At 46.2% G+C, this 13327-nt stretch overlaps 1 protein-coding gene across 1 annotated transcript; it reads right to left on the bottom strand.

The window, feature by feature from the left end:
- Positions 1 to 6076: 6076 nt before the first annotated feature.
- On the bottom strand, positions 6077 to 7015 carry LOC129690760 (olfactory receptor 9). The gene has a single exon (XM_055591476.1). The coding sequence runs from the start codon at positions 7013 to 7015 to the stop codon at positions 6077 to 6079; it is 939 nt and encodes a 312-aa protein (XP_055447451.1).
- Between the last annotated feature and the right edge of the window lie 6312 nt (positions 7016 to 13327).

Raw genomic sequence — 13327 nt, 5'->3', positions numbered from 1 at the left:
GAAATCAGCGTGACCAGTCGTGCGTGAGAGGTTCACCTCACTACCACAGCTCAGCTGCGGTGTCACAGGGCTCACCTTTACCACGATGCTCTCGGGCCATAAGATCGCTTCCCTGTCCTGGCGCTGTGGACTCGGAGATCCAACATGACCTCACAATGCTCCCCAGTGACAGCACACTTCGCAGATTTTTCTCCGTAGTGCTGCATTCCAACCCTATTTTATCACAGCACTCAGTGTGCCGGCACAAAGTCGCAGGGTGGTGGCCGGCTCAACCCGCCTATCACCACATTCCTTCTGCCTTCACAGGGCCCCACTGTCATGACATTTAGCATGCCGCATTTTTACCTGACACACAGTGATGCACTGAAGTCACAGCTCCACTGTGACATCAGAACGCTGCGTTCTGAATTACAGTGCTGAGCTTTGTGCTCGCAGTGTGGCGCCCTGCCGGCATAGTGCTCCATCTTGGCATAAGAGTGCTCAGTTGGGCCATCACAATGGTGAATTGTAATATCACAGCCCTAATGGGACATTACAGTATTGGATTGTGATGTCACAATGCACCACGGTACTAAAACAATTTTCTATTGTGATATCACAGCTTCCATAAGAAGTTTTCCACTGTTAAACCTGCTAAGCTCCTGCTAAATTCTGCCCTCACAAGCCTTCATTGTGCCATGACAATGCTCATTTACATAGCAATATTCACTGTGATGTCACAATTCTGTTGTAGCCTAGCAGTATTCCACAATGACCTCACAACATTCCATTGTAATCCCGTAGTGCTGTACTGGGATGTCACTGGTTCTAATGATACATCACAATGAGCCATTGCTCCATCATAACTCTCCACTTTATATGTCAAAGCTCATTTATGCCATCGCATGGCACATGGTGACAGAAGGCTCCCTTCTAGCACTACAGTGCTCCACTGTGACTTGCAATGCTTGAATTTGCCATCACAGTTTGCACTGTACTGTCAAAATGTGTCATTGGTTCATCACAACTCAACTGCACATCCCAATACTCTGTGCTTATGTGTGGCCGTCTTGGGTGTCACACTTTACCACGACATTGACCTCACAGCTTTCCACTACTCCATATTTATATTAAAGTGCTTAGTTGTGCCAACACCATGGTGCATAATAACATCACAGAACCATTACCCACTGTAGTGTCCCATTTTTCCCTAACAGCGGTCGATTTTGCCATCACCGTAGTACACTTTGGCTTCACAGGTCCCCTACCACACCACAGTGTTGCACTGTGACTTCGCGCTGTTCAAGTTTACCTTGACAGTGCTGCATTATGCCATAAAGCTTCTCTAAAACAGCACAGGTCCAGTGGTGGTGCTCTTCTGCCATGATAGAGTTCCAAGTACCTGGCAATGCTCTGCATTACATCTGCCCCGGTTGAAAGCTTCATTGTGCTGTTGTGGATGCAAACATCGTTTTGTTTTGATCCCAGGCGTAGGATATGGACTGATTCCAATTGTCCACAGCAGGAAACTATTTGCCTTGTGGGGGGCTGAGAGGGGCTCTTTCCCAGCTGAAGACAGTTAAATTCTGAGGACTCTGAGAAGGAATAAAAGCCAGAGCCAGGGAGTGTTAAGGGGCTCTGAGAAAGACAAAGGCTGCTGGTGCTCCCCCTGCTGCTCCTGGCTGCTGTTGATGCAGTTTGATGAGAAGGTGGAGATATCCTGAAACAAACATTGGACTTTCACAAGGAACCCGGTAATGCTAACCAATAGGAAGTAGCCAAAGAGAACTCCACTCCCTCTCCCCACTAACCTCTCTCTGCTACTTGATGTTGGGGTGTTAGATGGGATTGGGGTGGAGAATGGAGAAAGAGGCATAGGAAACCAAAATAAACCAGTTTTAAGAGGGCGCAACATTGTGCTGTCTCTACATCATTGTGATAACATGGCGTTCATTGCCGCATCACAGTCTGCCACGATTCCATCACTGTAAACCAGGGAAGATGGCACACAACAGGAAGTCATGATCTGCCAGAGCCTGCTGGGAATAAACTGAGGAAGGCTGAATAACAGCTGTCAGAAGAAGTGGCTAATAGTTTATAATCTCCAGTTTAGTAAAACAGGAAACTTTACAGGGCAAATGGGATCAGGGCATCACGTTCATCCCAGGGGGCTTAGCAGGTCTCAGGAGCCACCAGGTCTCTCCCAGTGAGAAAGGGTGACTCAGCCATGACTGAGCCAGAGAGTCTCAGAAAATCAGTACAGTACTCTGAACAACCAACACTTTAAAGAGAGAAAAAGAAAAGGAGGAGGAAAAGCTGTGCAGAGCAGGGGCAAAAGGAAGGCTGATCCTGGAAAAACCTCTCTCTCACAGGAGTAGAGGCCAGGTGCTCGGTCACCCCATGAATCACACTCTTGGGAAACTCAGAGCAAGTGTCACAAGACTACAGGCTGAAACATGGTCAACAGAAACCCTCTAAATAAGGGAGAGAAACTGACTCAGAGTCACTGCATCCAGTATTCGGGGAACTGGAAACCTGGTCAGGCCAAAGTCTGCAGGGGAGCACAGACTATGAATCCAGAAAGACTGCCAGGAGGAGGGACCAGCATTTACAAGTGAAGATTCCTGAAGGACCACCCTGAGGTGTGACCGGAATCTATGACCTGATTTTATGAAGGTTGGCTCAGTAATGGGACCAGCATCTGTGACCCAACCTTGCAAAGAACCATCTAAATTCTAGAGGTATGGCAGATATCTGAGCAGTCCTTAATGTCTTTTTTTTTTTTTTTCACTTTTTTCTCTCCCTCACTTTAAACAGTAACCATGACAGCCTTTCTCCTTTTCATACAATCCAGAACCTGAGCCCAGGGGATGGTGATGCCCACTTTTAAAGTGTCTCTTCTACCTCAATTAACATAATTGAGATGATCCCTCATAGGCATCCCAGCTTGTCTCCTAGGTGACTCCAGATCCTGAGAAACTGACAATATCAACCGTTACAGACAGAATGAGTAGATTCTGGGCTAAGCTTGTGGGGATGAGCACTGGAGCACCACACTTGACAAAGCCAGCCAAGGAACGTGCCAATAGGAAGGGAATAGAAAGCCATTGACATAACTACCGTCCACAAATCACCCAACTTCCACCTCTATCCATGCCATGCAAGATGGGTGCCCCAGACCCTGCCTCTCAACCTGCACAGTGCTAAGGCCTCTTCTGCCATTAAATCACAACTAAACTTGTCAAAGGAAACAGGTAAAGCAAGGCCAGCCTCTGCCTCAACTCTTCTGTCGTCCATGTTTCCCAAAGGTGCCTCACCTTGGCACAAGTTAGGCCATGAGTGCAGCTTGAGCTGTGGGGGAGTTTAGGGAAGATCATCTTCAGCTGTCTAGACTCCAGGAGACAGACAGGCAGGCAGCTTTGCCTCCCATTGAGTGCACTGAAGGAGCAGTCTTCCATATATGTCAAAACACCTCTTCTAAGCCGTGTGCCAGCCCCTTCTAAGCCCTAAAGCCACAGCTCTGAACAAAGTAAAGCCTCTGTCTTCACAGAATACACCTCCTAGCAGAAAAGACCTGAACTAAATCCCTACTCAAGCCAAAGAGCAATATTACTATTCTGAAGGAGGATTATGCTGTGAGCTACATGAAAGACTGTGTGGTCCTACTTGAGTGATATTGAAGACGGTCTTCTTGAAGATGTGGAGTGCTAGCTGAGACTTGAATAATGTTGTTACCTATGAGAAGGTTTAAATATAAACTTGTGAACAATATGAACAAACCAGAATGGCATGTGTATGAAAACTGTATTGTGAAACACATTCTTTTTGTATGCTGACTTAAAATTTAATTTAAAAAATAAAATTGTTTTCAGAAACAATCAAGTTTATCTTAATCCACAAAAAAAAAAAAAATTAAAAATAAAAGGAACTTGCAGGCAGAGAGAGCCTAAGTATCTAAGGAAGACAAAAGGGGCTGAGCACAACAGACAAGGTGGACAAGAAAGACAATAACAAAATGTTCTAAATGTAGGTATTATTAATCAAATGTGGTAAGGGCACAAATCAGACAACAACTGTCACTGAAGATAATCTGCTACTCACAGTGCCCAGGAAGGGAACCACACCACACCGGGCCACACCACACTGCCACACCATGCCAGACCACTCCATGCCAGACCACACCACCATGCCAGGCCACACCACACCACGCCGGGCCACACCATGCTAGACCATGCCGGGCTAGGGAAAGCACCATCAGGGACTGTGTAAAGATGGGGAGCAGGAGGATGTGGAAAAATGTTTGTCTCAGTTAGGGTTGTTGCTGTGATAAAGACCTGGAGAAGAAAGGGCTAATTTCAGTTTACACATCCGCAGCACAGTGGGTTACTGCAGGAAGTCAGGGCAGGAGCCTGGTGGCAGGAGCTGATGCAGAGGTCATGGAGGATGCTACTTACTGGTTTGCTCCTCATGGCTTGCTCAGCCTGCTTACAGCATCCAGGACCACCAGCCCAGGGATGGCACACCCTCAAAGGTCTGGGCCCTCTGCAATCAATCACTGAATAAGAGAAGGCCCCACAGGCCTGCCCAGAGGTCAATTGATGCAAAGTGACTCACGTTTATCTTATTCTTTCCACATCCAAAAATTATCTAACTATCTATCTATACCTTCCTCACCTTTCCTTTCCCTGAGTCACCTAATCTCAACTCCTTCCTGACCCTTAAATGGCTTCCCTCCCCTGAAATTTGTAGGGAGAGACACTCAATTGGGCTACAAATACAATAAAAGTTCCTGCGGAGGGTAATTTGGCAAAGTATTTCAAAACATTTTTACTCATCAGTCCTGTTTCTGGAAGGTATACTAGTGGAAGTGTGGGTACGTATACAGAGATACATGTGAGTCCATTTAGCTCAAGGTCCATGACAAAAGTAAACTGCAATGGCAGGACATTTCTTAAGGTTGTAGTACACCTATAGTGTAAGATATGGCAGAGACTCCGAAATTCCCTTCTAGGGGTCATGGCCAATGTTCAAATGAAGTTCACTAAAGTAGAGACTGTTAAAACACACTTTAAGCAGTATAATCTTACTTTTAATTTTTTATGATCATGCATGTATGCAAATGCAGAACAAAGCAGGTGGAACTAATTTCTCAAAGACATTAACATTTTGCTGATAGTTATATTTTCTTCTGCATATAAATTTCTTGAAGCTAGCAGAGTTACTTCTTATAAACTTGAAAAGAAACTCAGTAGTTTCCAGGCATTCATGTACAGTTCCTTGAGCACAGTTTCCCTGCCTCTGCTGCTACCTCCGTGACTAATAGCAGAAGAAGCGCTCGTGAACAATGAGGAACTGCTTTCTAAGGAAAAGGAGATGCGTTAGAGCCTTCCAACCAACGACCAAGGTGGCCACCCAGTGAGAAGAGTGACTAGTTTGTTGCAAGAAAGCAGTGTCATTCCAAGAGCCTCAGCCATGTCAGACTTGAGACTGGAGTCTGGGGGATGGAGAGAGGTGTGCTCTGTCTGAGGAGGGGAGGTAGTGAAAGCATGTCTTTCAGGACAGTTGGGGAGGAAGTCAAGTGCAGAATACCAGCGTCTTAGGAGGGTCCTGGAGATAGGGACAGTCAGGAGACACGTGGCTGGATAGACCAAGCCTACAGCAATACCAAGCTAGACTCAGTCCCTGTCCCTTCCCAGCAGATGTAATGACGTCAGGGAGAAAGACTTACAATAAGGGCTCACAGGGAGAAGCAAGAAATAGATGTCTCAAGAGCAGAGCGCCAGGAGGGCACAGAAGCCTCAGCCCTGACCAGGAATTACATCACCACACAGGGCCATCTCGGCTGCCTTCCCCGTGACCTCTGCTCCAGTGTGTGTTTGCTCGGCTCCGCTCTCGTGGTGAAGCACAGTCGAGGATGAAGACCAGGTCCCAGAGCACAGCTCTGAACAGTATGTCTGTGCCTTGGCTGTTCACACTGGGTGAAACACACCAGCGCACAGGCTACACCCTGGGGCGGGGCTCAGCTTTCCTTCTTCCTTGTGAATGTCCAGGGATCAGGCTCTTAGCTCAAGGATCTTGGGAAGAAGGTAGAGTGTGGTCAAGGACCCCAAAGGTATCTCTTCATGAGCCGCCTCATGGCTCCTGTGACCTCCTTGTTCCTCAGAGTATAAACAAAAGGGTTAAGCATGGGGGTGGCCACCGTGTAGAACATGGTGAGAATCTGGTCTGTATCTCCAAGGGAATCGGCCTGAGGCCTCATATAGGCAACAGTGGCAGTCCCAAAAAAGAGTACGACCACAAACAAATGGGAGGAGCAGGTAGAAAAGACCTTTTGTCGTTCCTGGGATGTGGCAACACCAAGGATGGTGGCAAGAATACGGGTGTAAGAGGCCACAATCAGTGAGAAGGGCATGAAGATAAAAGCTACCGTGATGACAAGATTCCCCACCTCACCCCAGAAAGTGCTTGCACTAGCCAGTCTCAGCACAGGCAGGATGTCACAGAGAAAATGGTGGATGGTGTTGGCACCACGGAAGGGCAAAGTGAAGATGAAGACAGAGTGAGTGGTGCCAGTGATGATGCCCGCGAGATAAGAGGCCCCCGCCATGCTGGCACACGTAGCCTGGTTCATCAGGGTGGTATAGTGCAGGGGACAGCAGATGGCAACATATCGGTCATAGGCCATGGCAGTGAGCAAGCAGCATTCAGCAATGCCAAAAAGGGCAAAGAAATATAGCTGAATGAAGCAGCTGGCAAGGGGAATTGTGGGGCGAGAAGACCGGAGGTCAGCCAACATCCTAGGCACAATGGTAGTGGTGTAGAGGATCTCCACCAGGGAGAAGTGACGCAGGAAGAAGTACATGGGGGAGTGGAGGGTGGAGTCTGCCACTGTGAGGAGGATGATCAGAGCATTGCCCAGCAAGGTAACCACATAGATAGACAGCACACCCCAGAACAGATGGCCCTGGAGAGAGCCAAAGCCTGAGAACCCCAATAAAATGAACTCAATCACTTCTGTGCCATTGTCATCTCTCATTTCCACACAGCCAGACTAGAAAACAAAGGAGCCAAAGAGGGGTAGCCAACTGGAAACAAAGTCTGCAGCAGTAAGAATGAAGAGTGGTCTGCTTGCCTGCGGAGGAGGTGGCTGAGGAGGATGCTGAGGTGGATGCTGAGGAGAAGGGTGAGGAGGAGAAGGATGAGGAAGAAGATGAGGTGAATGCTGAGGAGGATGCTGAGGTGGTTGCTGAGGAGGAAGCTGAAGAGGAGGAGGAGGTGAGTGCTGAGGAGTCTGAGGAGGATGCTGAGGAGAAGGCTGAGGAGGATGTTGAGGTGAATGCTTAGGAGGCTGAGGTGAATGCTGAGAAGGAATCTGAGGAGGAGGCTGAGAAGGATGCTGAGGTGAATGCTGAGGAGTAGGCTGAGGAGGCTGAGGAAGATGCTGAGAACCTCAGCTGCTGCTGACTCCCACTGAGGCACACTGGCACATCTTCCTGCTGTTTCAGGATTTCTCAGACAAGCTTTGTTCCACTCACCCAGGGGCTAAAAGCAAAGAGTTGGAGACAAAAGCGGTTTCCTTCAAGAAAGGGGTTGAGAATATGGACAAAAAGTGAGTTATCCGACAGAGACAGTCTTCCACCCAGAGGCAGAAGGTGGGTGGGGAAAAGCCCCACAGAGCAGAAGACAGGAACACAGAATTGAGGACCAGAGAGTTATGGAGCTTTTACCTGAAGGTGGATCCCCATGGCCCTCAGAGTTCTCTCCCTGGAGCACATCACAGCAGTTCAATTCCCTGAAGAGCTGATTCTCAGACAGTGGAAGTAGGAAAGTGGGGGAGGAAGAAGCAGGGAGGAAGTGGCTTCCTTTCTTTTGTGCCTAAACTCCCTGCTGTTGGGCCTGGGGCGCGCTTCTCACACCCTTCAACTAAGAATGAATGCAGCTGGGCTCAGAAACCCACTGCTCTAAACCTTTTGCCCTTTTCTTTAGGTGGGACTTCCAGACATTACCCCTGAGGCTGCCTTCTGCCTTTCCCACCCTCAGAATTAGTCCTTAGCATTCTTTCCATTCCTGAAAAACACCCTTTCTCCCAGTGCTGGAGACGGAACTCTGGGCCTTGTGGATACTAGCAGGCTTCTTCCCTAGTCTTGGAAAGAATTTGTAAGCGCTTTTCTAAAACAGTGCTAATCCCAAAAGAAAATAGCTATTGGAATAACAAGCTAATTCTGAGAGCACTCCCAACCCAATGGAGGCCTTTGACCCACACCCCTGCTGCTGAAGGAAACAGTACCTTCTCTGAATGTCAGAAATGGGAAAACACTCCTTAGCCCTCAGATGGGAAAGATGGCAGTCAGTGAAAGAGGCAGAGCGAGCCTGAGAGAATGCCCAGTGAGCGAAGACTAGAGAAATGTAACAGGAACTTTCAATGATGTCACTTACCTAAGAAAGGATGTTTTTAATTGCCATAGCTTAGGGCCCAGTTGGGTAATCCAGAAAGACCCTTCCTATTCAAGGTACTCTGTTGTTTGAGTTGTTTCCTTCTTTTGTGGTGTGAAGGTCTGTGAAGGATTCCAAGTGGAGGGCTGGAGAGATGGCTCTGCAGTTAAGAGTTTGTAGCTCCTGCAGAGAGCTGGAGTTCAATTCCCAGCACCCACATGGCGACCCATGGCCAGTCAGTTCCAGGGGATCCAACACTGTCTTCTTGCCTCCCCAGGCACTGTGCACACGTGCACAGACATGCATGGAGACAAAAGCCCAAAAACATAAAACAAAAAGTTTCTTTAAAAGAATTCCAAGTGAGCCTTGGTAAGCACACTGTGGCAGACAACACACAAGAAAGAAAGAAAGAAAGAAAGAAAGAAAGAAAGAAAGAAAGAAAGAAAGAAAGAAAGAAAGAAAGAAAGAAGGAAGGAAGGAAGGAAGGAAAAGATTTTTTTTAATTTTTATTAATTACAGTTTATTCACTTTATATCCTAACTGTAGCCCCATCCCCCATCCCCTCCCAATCCCAACTTTCCTCCCTCTTCTTCTTCTATGTCCCTCCCCCAGTCCAATGATAAGGGAGGCCCTTTCCCCTTCCATTTGACCCTAGTCTATCAGGCTTCTTGTCTGACAAGACAAGACTGGCTTCTTGTCTTCCTCTGTGGCCTGGTAAGGCTGCTCCCCCCTCACAGGTAGGTGAGCAAAGAGCCAGCCCATGAGTTCATGTCAGAGACAGCCCCTGTTCACCTTACTAGGGAACCCACTTGGACACTGAGCTGCCATGGGCTTCATCTGTGCAGGGGTTCTAGCTTATCTCCATGCATGGTCCTTGGTTGGAGTATCAGTCTCAGAAAAGCCCCTGGGCCCAGATTTTTTTGTTCTGTTGTTCTCCTTGTGGAGTTCCTGTTCCCTCCAGGTCTTTCTATCTTCCCTTCCCTTCATAAGATTCCCTGAACTCTGCCCAAAGTTTGGCTATGAGTCTCAGCATATATTTTGATACACTGCTGGTTAGAGTCTTTCAGAGGTAGTCTTCACAGAGTCCCTCTGTGGTAGGCTCCTGTCCTGTTCCCTGTTTCCAACCTCTTCCGATGTTGGTCTCGTTTGCCAAGACTTTTTTAAGTGTGGGAACTAGAGAGATGCCTCAGAAACTAAAAACATAAACTGCTCTTGCAAAGACCAGTTAGGTTCCCAGCACCCATGTCAGATGGTTCACAACGCCCTGTAATTCCAGCTCCGGGGAATTCAATACCCTCTTCTGGCTTCTACAGGCAACCATGCTGAAGAAATGGCTCAGCAGATAAGAACACTGGCTATTCTTCCAGAGAACCCAGGTTCAATACCCAATACCTACACATAGACACACAATTTAAAGGAGAATGAAATTTGAACTCCTTTTGCATGGTAGTGTTCAGTTGTGCCTTTACACAGCATATTTTACATGACAGCTGGACTGTGATGTCACAGCATTCACTTGTGTGATCCCATGCTGCACTGTGCCACCAGAGTGCTCCACTGTACCATCATTGTGCTTCCCGGACTGCTCATAATGTGACCTCATACTCCCTGTGACATCACAGTCATACGCTCTATGTTTCAATGCTACATTTTGGCATCACAAGCTCCAGTGCCTATCTCTGGCCTCCAAGAGTGCCGGAGCGCCGCGCGCGCGCGCACACACACACACACACACACACACACACATGCTCACAAACACATAAACACAATTAAAAATAAAAAGAAAGAACTTGACTTTTAAGCTATTTTATTTTATTTTTCAACAGTATGTCATTACACTGCTTTTGCTGGCTGGAATTCAACATGTTGGCTAGACCAGCCTTGAATTCACAGAGCTCTGCCTACCCCTCCATCTCAAATGCTTAGATTAAAAGTGTGTGCTGAAAGGAGCCTTTAAACAATGGGTTTGAAACTGGCGAGAAGGCTGAGTCTGTCGGAACACTTGCTGCTCTTTCAGAGGACCCAAGTTCTGTTCCCAGCACCATACCAGCAGCTCTCAAACACCTGTTACCTCAGCTCCAGGGGACCTACTGCCCTCCTGTGGCCTACACACACACACACACACACAGAATTGGCATGGTTAAAAGCACCATAATTATTCTGTCATGTCTTTTTTTTTTTTTTTTTTTTTTTTTTTGCAAAGAGTTAACTCAAAGTAAATCGGGACTTTTAAATTTTAATAAATTTCTTTGTTGTTTTTATGAGACAGGGTTTCTCTGTGTATCCTTGCTATCCTGGACTCACTTTGTAAATCAGACTGGCCTCAAACTCACAGTATCTGCCTGCCTCTGCCTCCTGAGTGCTGGGATTACAGGCATGTGTCACCATGCCTGACTAAATTTTAATCAATCTTAATTCAAGTAGTCACCTTGCTTTTCAGTTTTAGTTTTTATGACAATTCATTTTCTAAGAGTCTGAGTTAATGTTGACATTTTAAGAACAAAAGGATACGCTGTGTTCAGCACATTTTCAAATAACTTGGAAAGAATATGAAACAGAGAGAAAACAGAAATTGGTGAGCTCAGATTGTGTTGAATATTTGTGGTACTATTTTATTATTTTGCAAGTTTGAAAAAAGTTTGAATAAAAGTATAGTAATAATAAATATTTTTGAATATTTAAGAATTCCAAGCTGGAGTCAGGCTTAGTGGTGCATGCCTTTAATCCTAGCCCTTGGGAGGCAGAAGCAGACAGATCTCTGTGAGTTTTAGGCTAGCTTGGTCTACCGAGCAAGTTCCAGGACAGCCAGGGCTACACAGAGAAACTTCATCTAAAAGACAAAGACAAAACAACAACAACAAAAATTCCAAGCTGGGACACAGAGGCTCACACATACAATTTTAGTACTCAGGAGACTGAGATAGGAAGATTGCTTTGAACTTGAGGCTAGCCTAGGCTACAGAGTAAGAGACTTTTTTAAAAATCCAAATAACTTAGGTGCTGGTTTGCCTTTTATCTTTTTGGCTTTTGTTTGATTTTGGTTTTCAAGACAGGGTTTTCTGTATAGCTCTAGCTTTTCTGGAACTCAGTCTGTAGACCAGGCTGGAGATCTGCCTATCTCTGCCTCCCAAATGCTGAGATTAACCCTCTGTCTTAGTTAGGGTTTCTGTTGTTGTGATAAAACTTTATGACAAAAAGCAACTTAGGGAAGAAGCCATTTATTTCTTATTACAGCTCTCAGGTCACACCCAGTCACTGAGGGAAGTCAGAGCAGGGACTCAGACAGGAACCTGGAGGCAGGAACTGAAGCAGAGGCCACAGAGAAAAGCTGTTTACTGGCTTCCTCCCCATAACTTCCTCACCCTGCTTTCATCTGAACCAGGACCACCTGCCCAGGTGTGGCAGCATCCATAGTGGGCTGGGTCATTCCTCATCAAGCAATAATTTTAAAAGTGTTTCACATAGTTGCATACAGGTTAATTTCATGGATTGTCTTCTCATTTATGGTTTCCTCTTCTCAGATAACTCTAACTTGTATCAAGTTAACAACACAAAAAACTAATTACAACTAAGAAAACATCCAATGCTGACTTCTGTCTCTACCTCAAGTGGGAGAACACAAGCCTGGGCTCCTTCAGTGTGGGGTTTGTGTATCAAATGTCTAGTGGAGTGAGGAAAGGGCTGTGTACCATAGAGCACCTTGGCCAAGTGACCACAGTGAACATCATCACAGGTAAAATGCTGAAGTTCACACCTTTAATATGACGAAACATCATCTCTGTGCCTTTCCTCCCAGGAAGAAAACATCACACACAGTGACTCTGACGGAAGCCCCTCCCTCAGGGCACCAGATTAGTGCTCCTCAAGGCTGCCAAGGTCTTGACACTCTGAGAAACTTAGGAAACATGAGAACTAAATGTAATATACTATTTTGGGTGGAGTCTTGGGCATTAAGTAAGAACTAAGGAAATCTTGGGGGCTGGAGTGATTGTGGTTAGGAGCCATGGCTGCTCTTCCAAAGGACTGGGTTTGATTCCCAGCAACCTCAGGACAGTTTAAACCATCTGTGACTCCAGTTCCAGGGGATCTGATGCCCTCCTCTGGCTTCTGTGTGCACCAGGCATACATGAAGGCAAAACACCCATACACACAAATATAAAATTGTTTTTTACACTAAGGAAATCTGAATAAAATGTGGACGTTGGTAGGCTGTTATGCGTTAGTTCATTAATAGTTGTCAGGCCACATTAACTGCTGGGTTACTAATAAAGTAAACCAAGGGAATTCTAGACGCTCTCTTAGACATTTTCTTGTGAGTTAAAAACTATTCTATGTAGAGGGATTTTAAACATGGTCACTCTGGCTGGAATACAGACGCACCCTTAGTACATGCCTTTAATCCCAGACAATGAAGGTAAAGATGGTTTGTAGAAGGAAGCACCACGTTTGAATTGAGCACATGCCTAATTGAGATGAATCAGAGTGATGAATCAGAGAAAGATTTAACAGAATAGGATATTTCCAACTCTCATGAGAAGAGAGAGGAAAGGGAAGCTGCTTGAGGGAGCAGCAGTAGCAGCAGCAGCAGCATTGAGAGAGAGAGAGAGAGGAGGCAGTTTTACCAGGACAGTTATATAGAAACAGGTTGCAGAGAGAACAATCCAGATATAGGTGAGAACAGAACTAGTCAGAGAATGAGGAGCCAAAAGATTATAACAGATAACTAGAGTTAGTTTCAGACCAAGCAGAGCAATTCAGTCAGATCTAAGAGAAGCCAGTTTAAATCAGTCAGCATGGAGAGGAGTTTGAGCCAGAACAGCTGAGCTGAACCAGTCAGCCAGAGTTCAGAAAGCTAGAAAGGGTGAGCTTATTCAGCAGCAAGTCTCAGAGGCTGAAAACATTCTAGGCCCAGGTA

The sequence above is a fragment of the Psammomys obesus genome, unplaced genomic scaffold (genome assembly GCF_907164565.1).
Source record: "Psammomys obesus unplaced genomic scaffold, mPsaObe1.curated_primary_1811, whole genome shotgun sequence".
NCBI lineage: Eukaryota > Metazoa > Chordata > Mammalia > Rodentia > Muridae > Psammomys > Psammomys obesus.
This window is presented reverse-complemented; position numbering and strand designations above follow the sequence as displayed.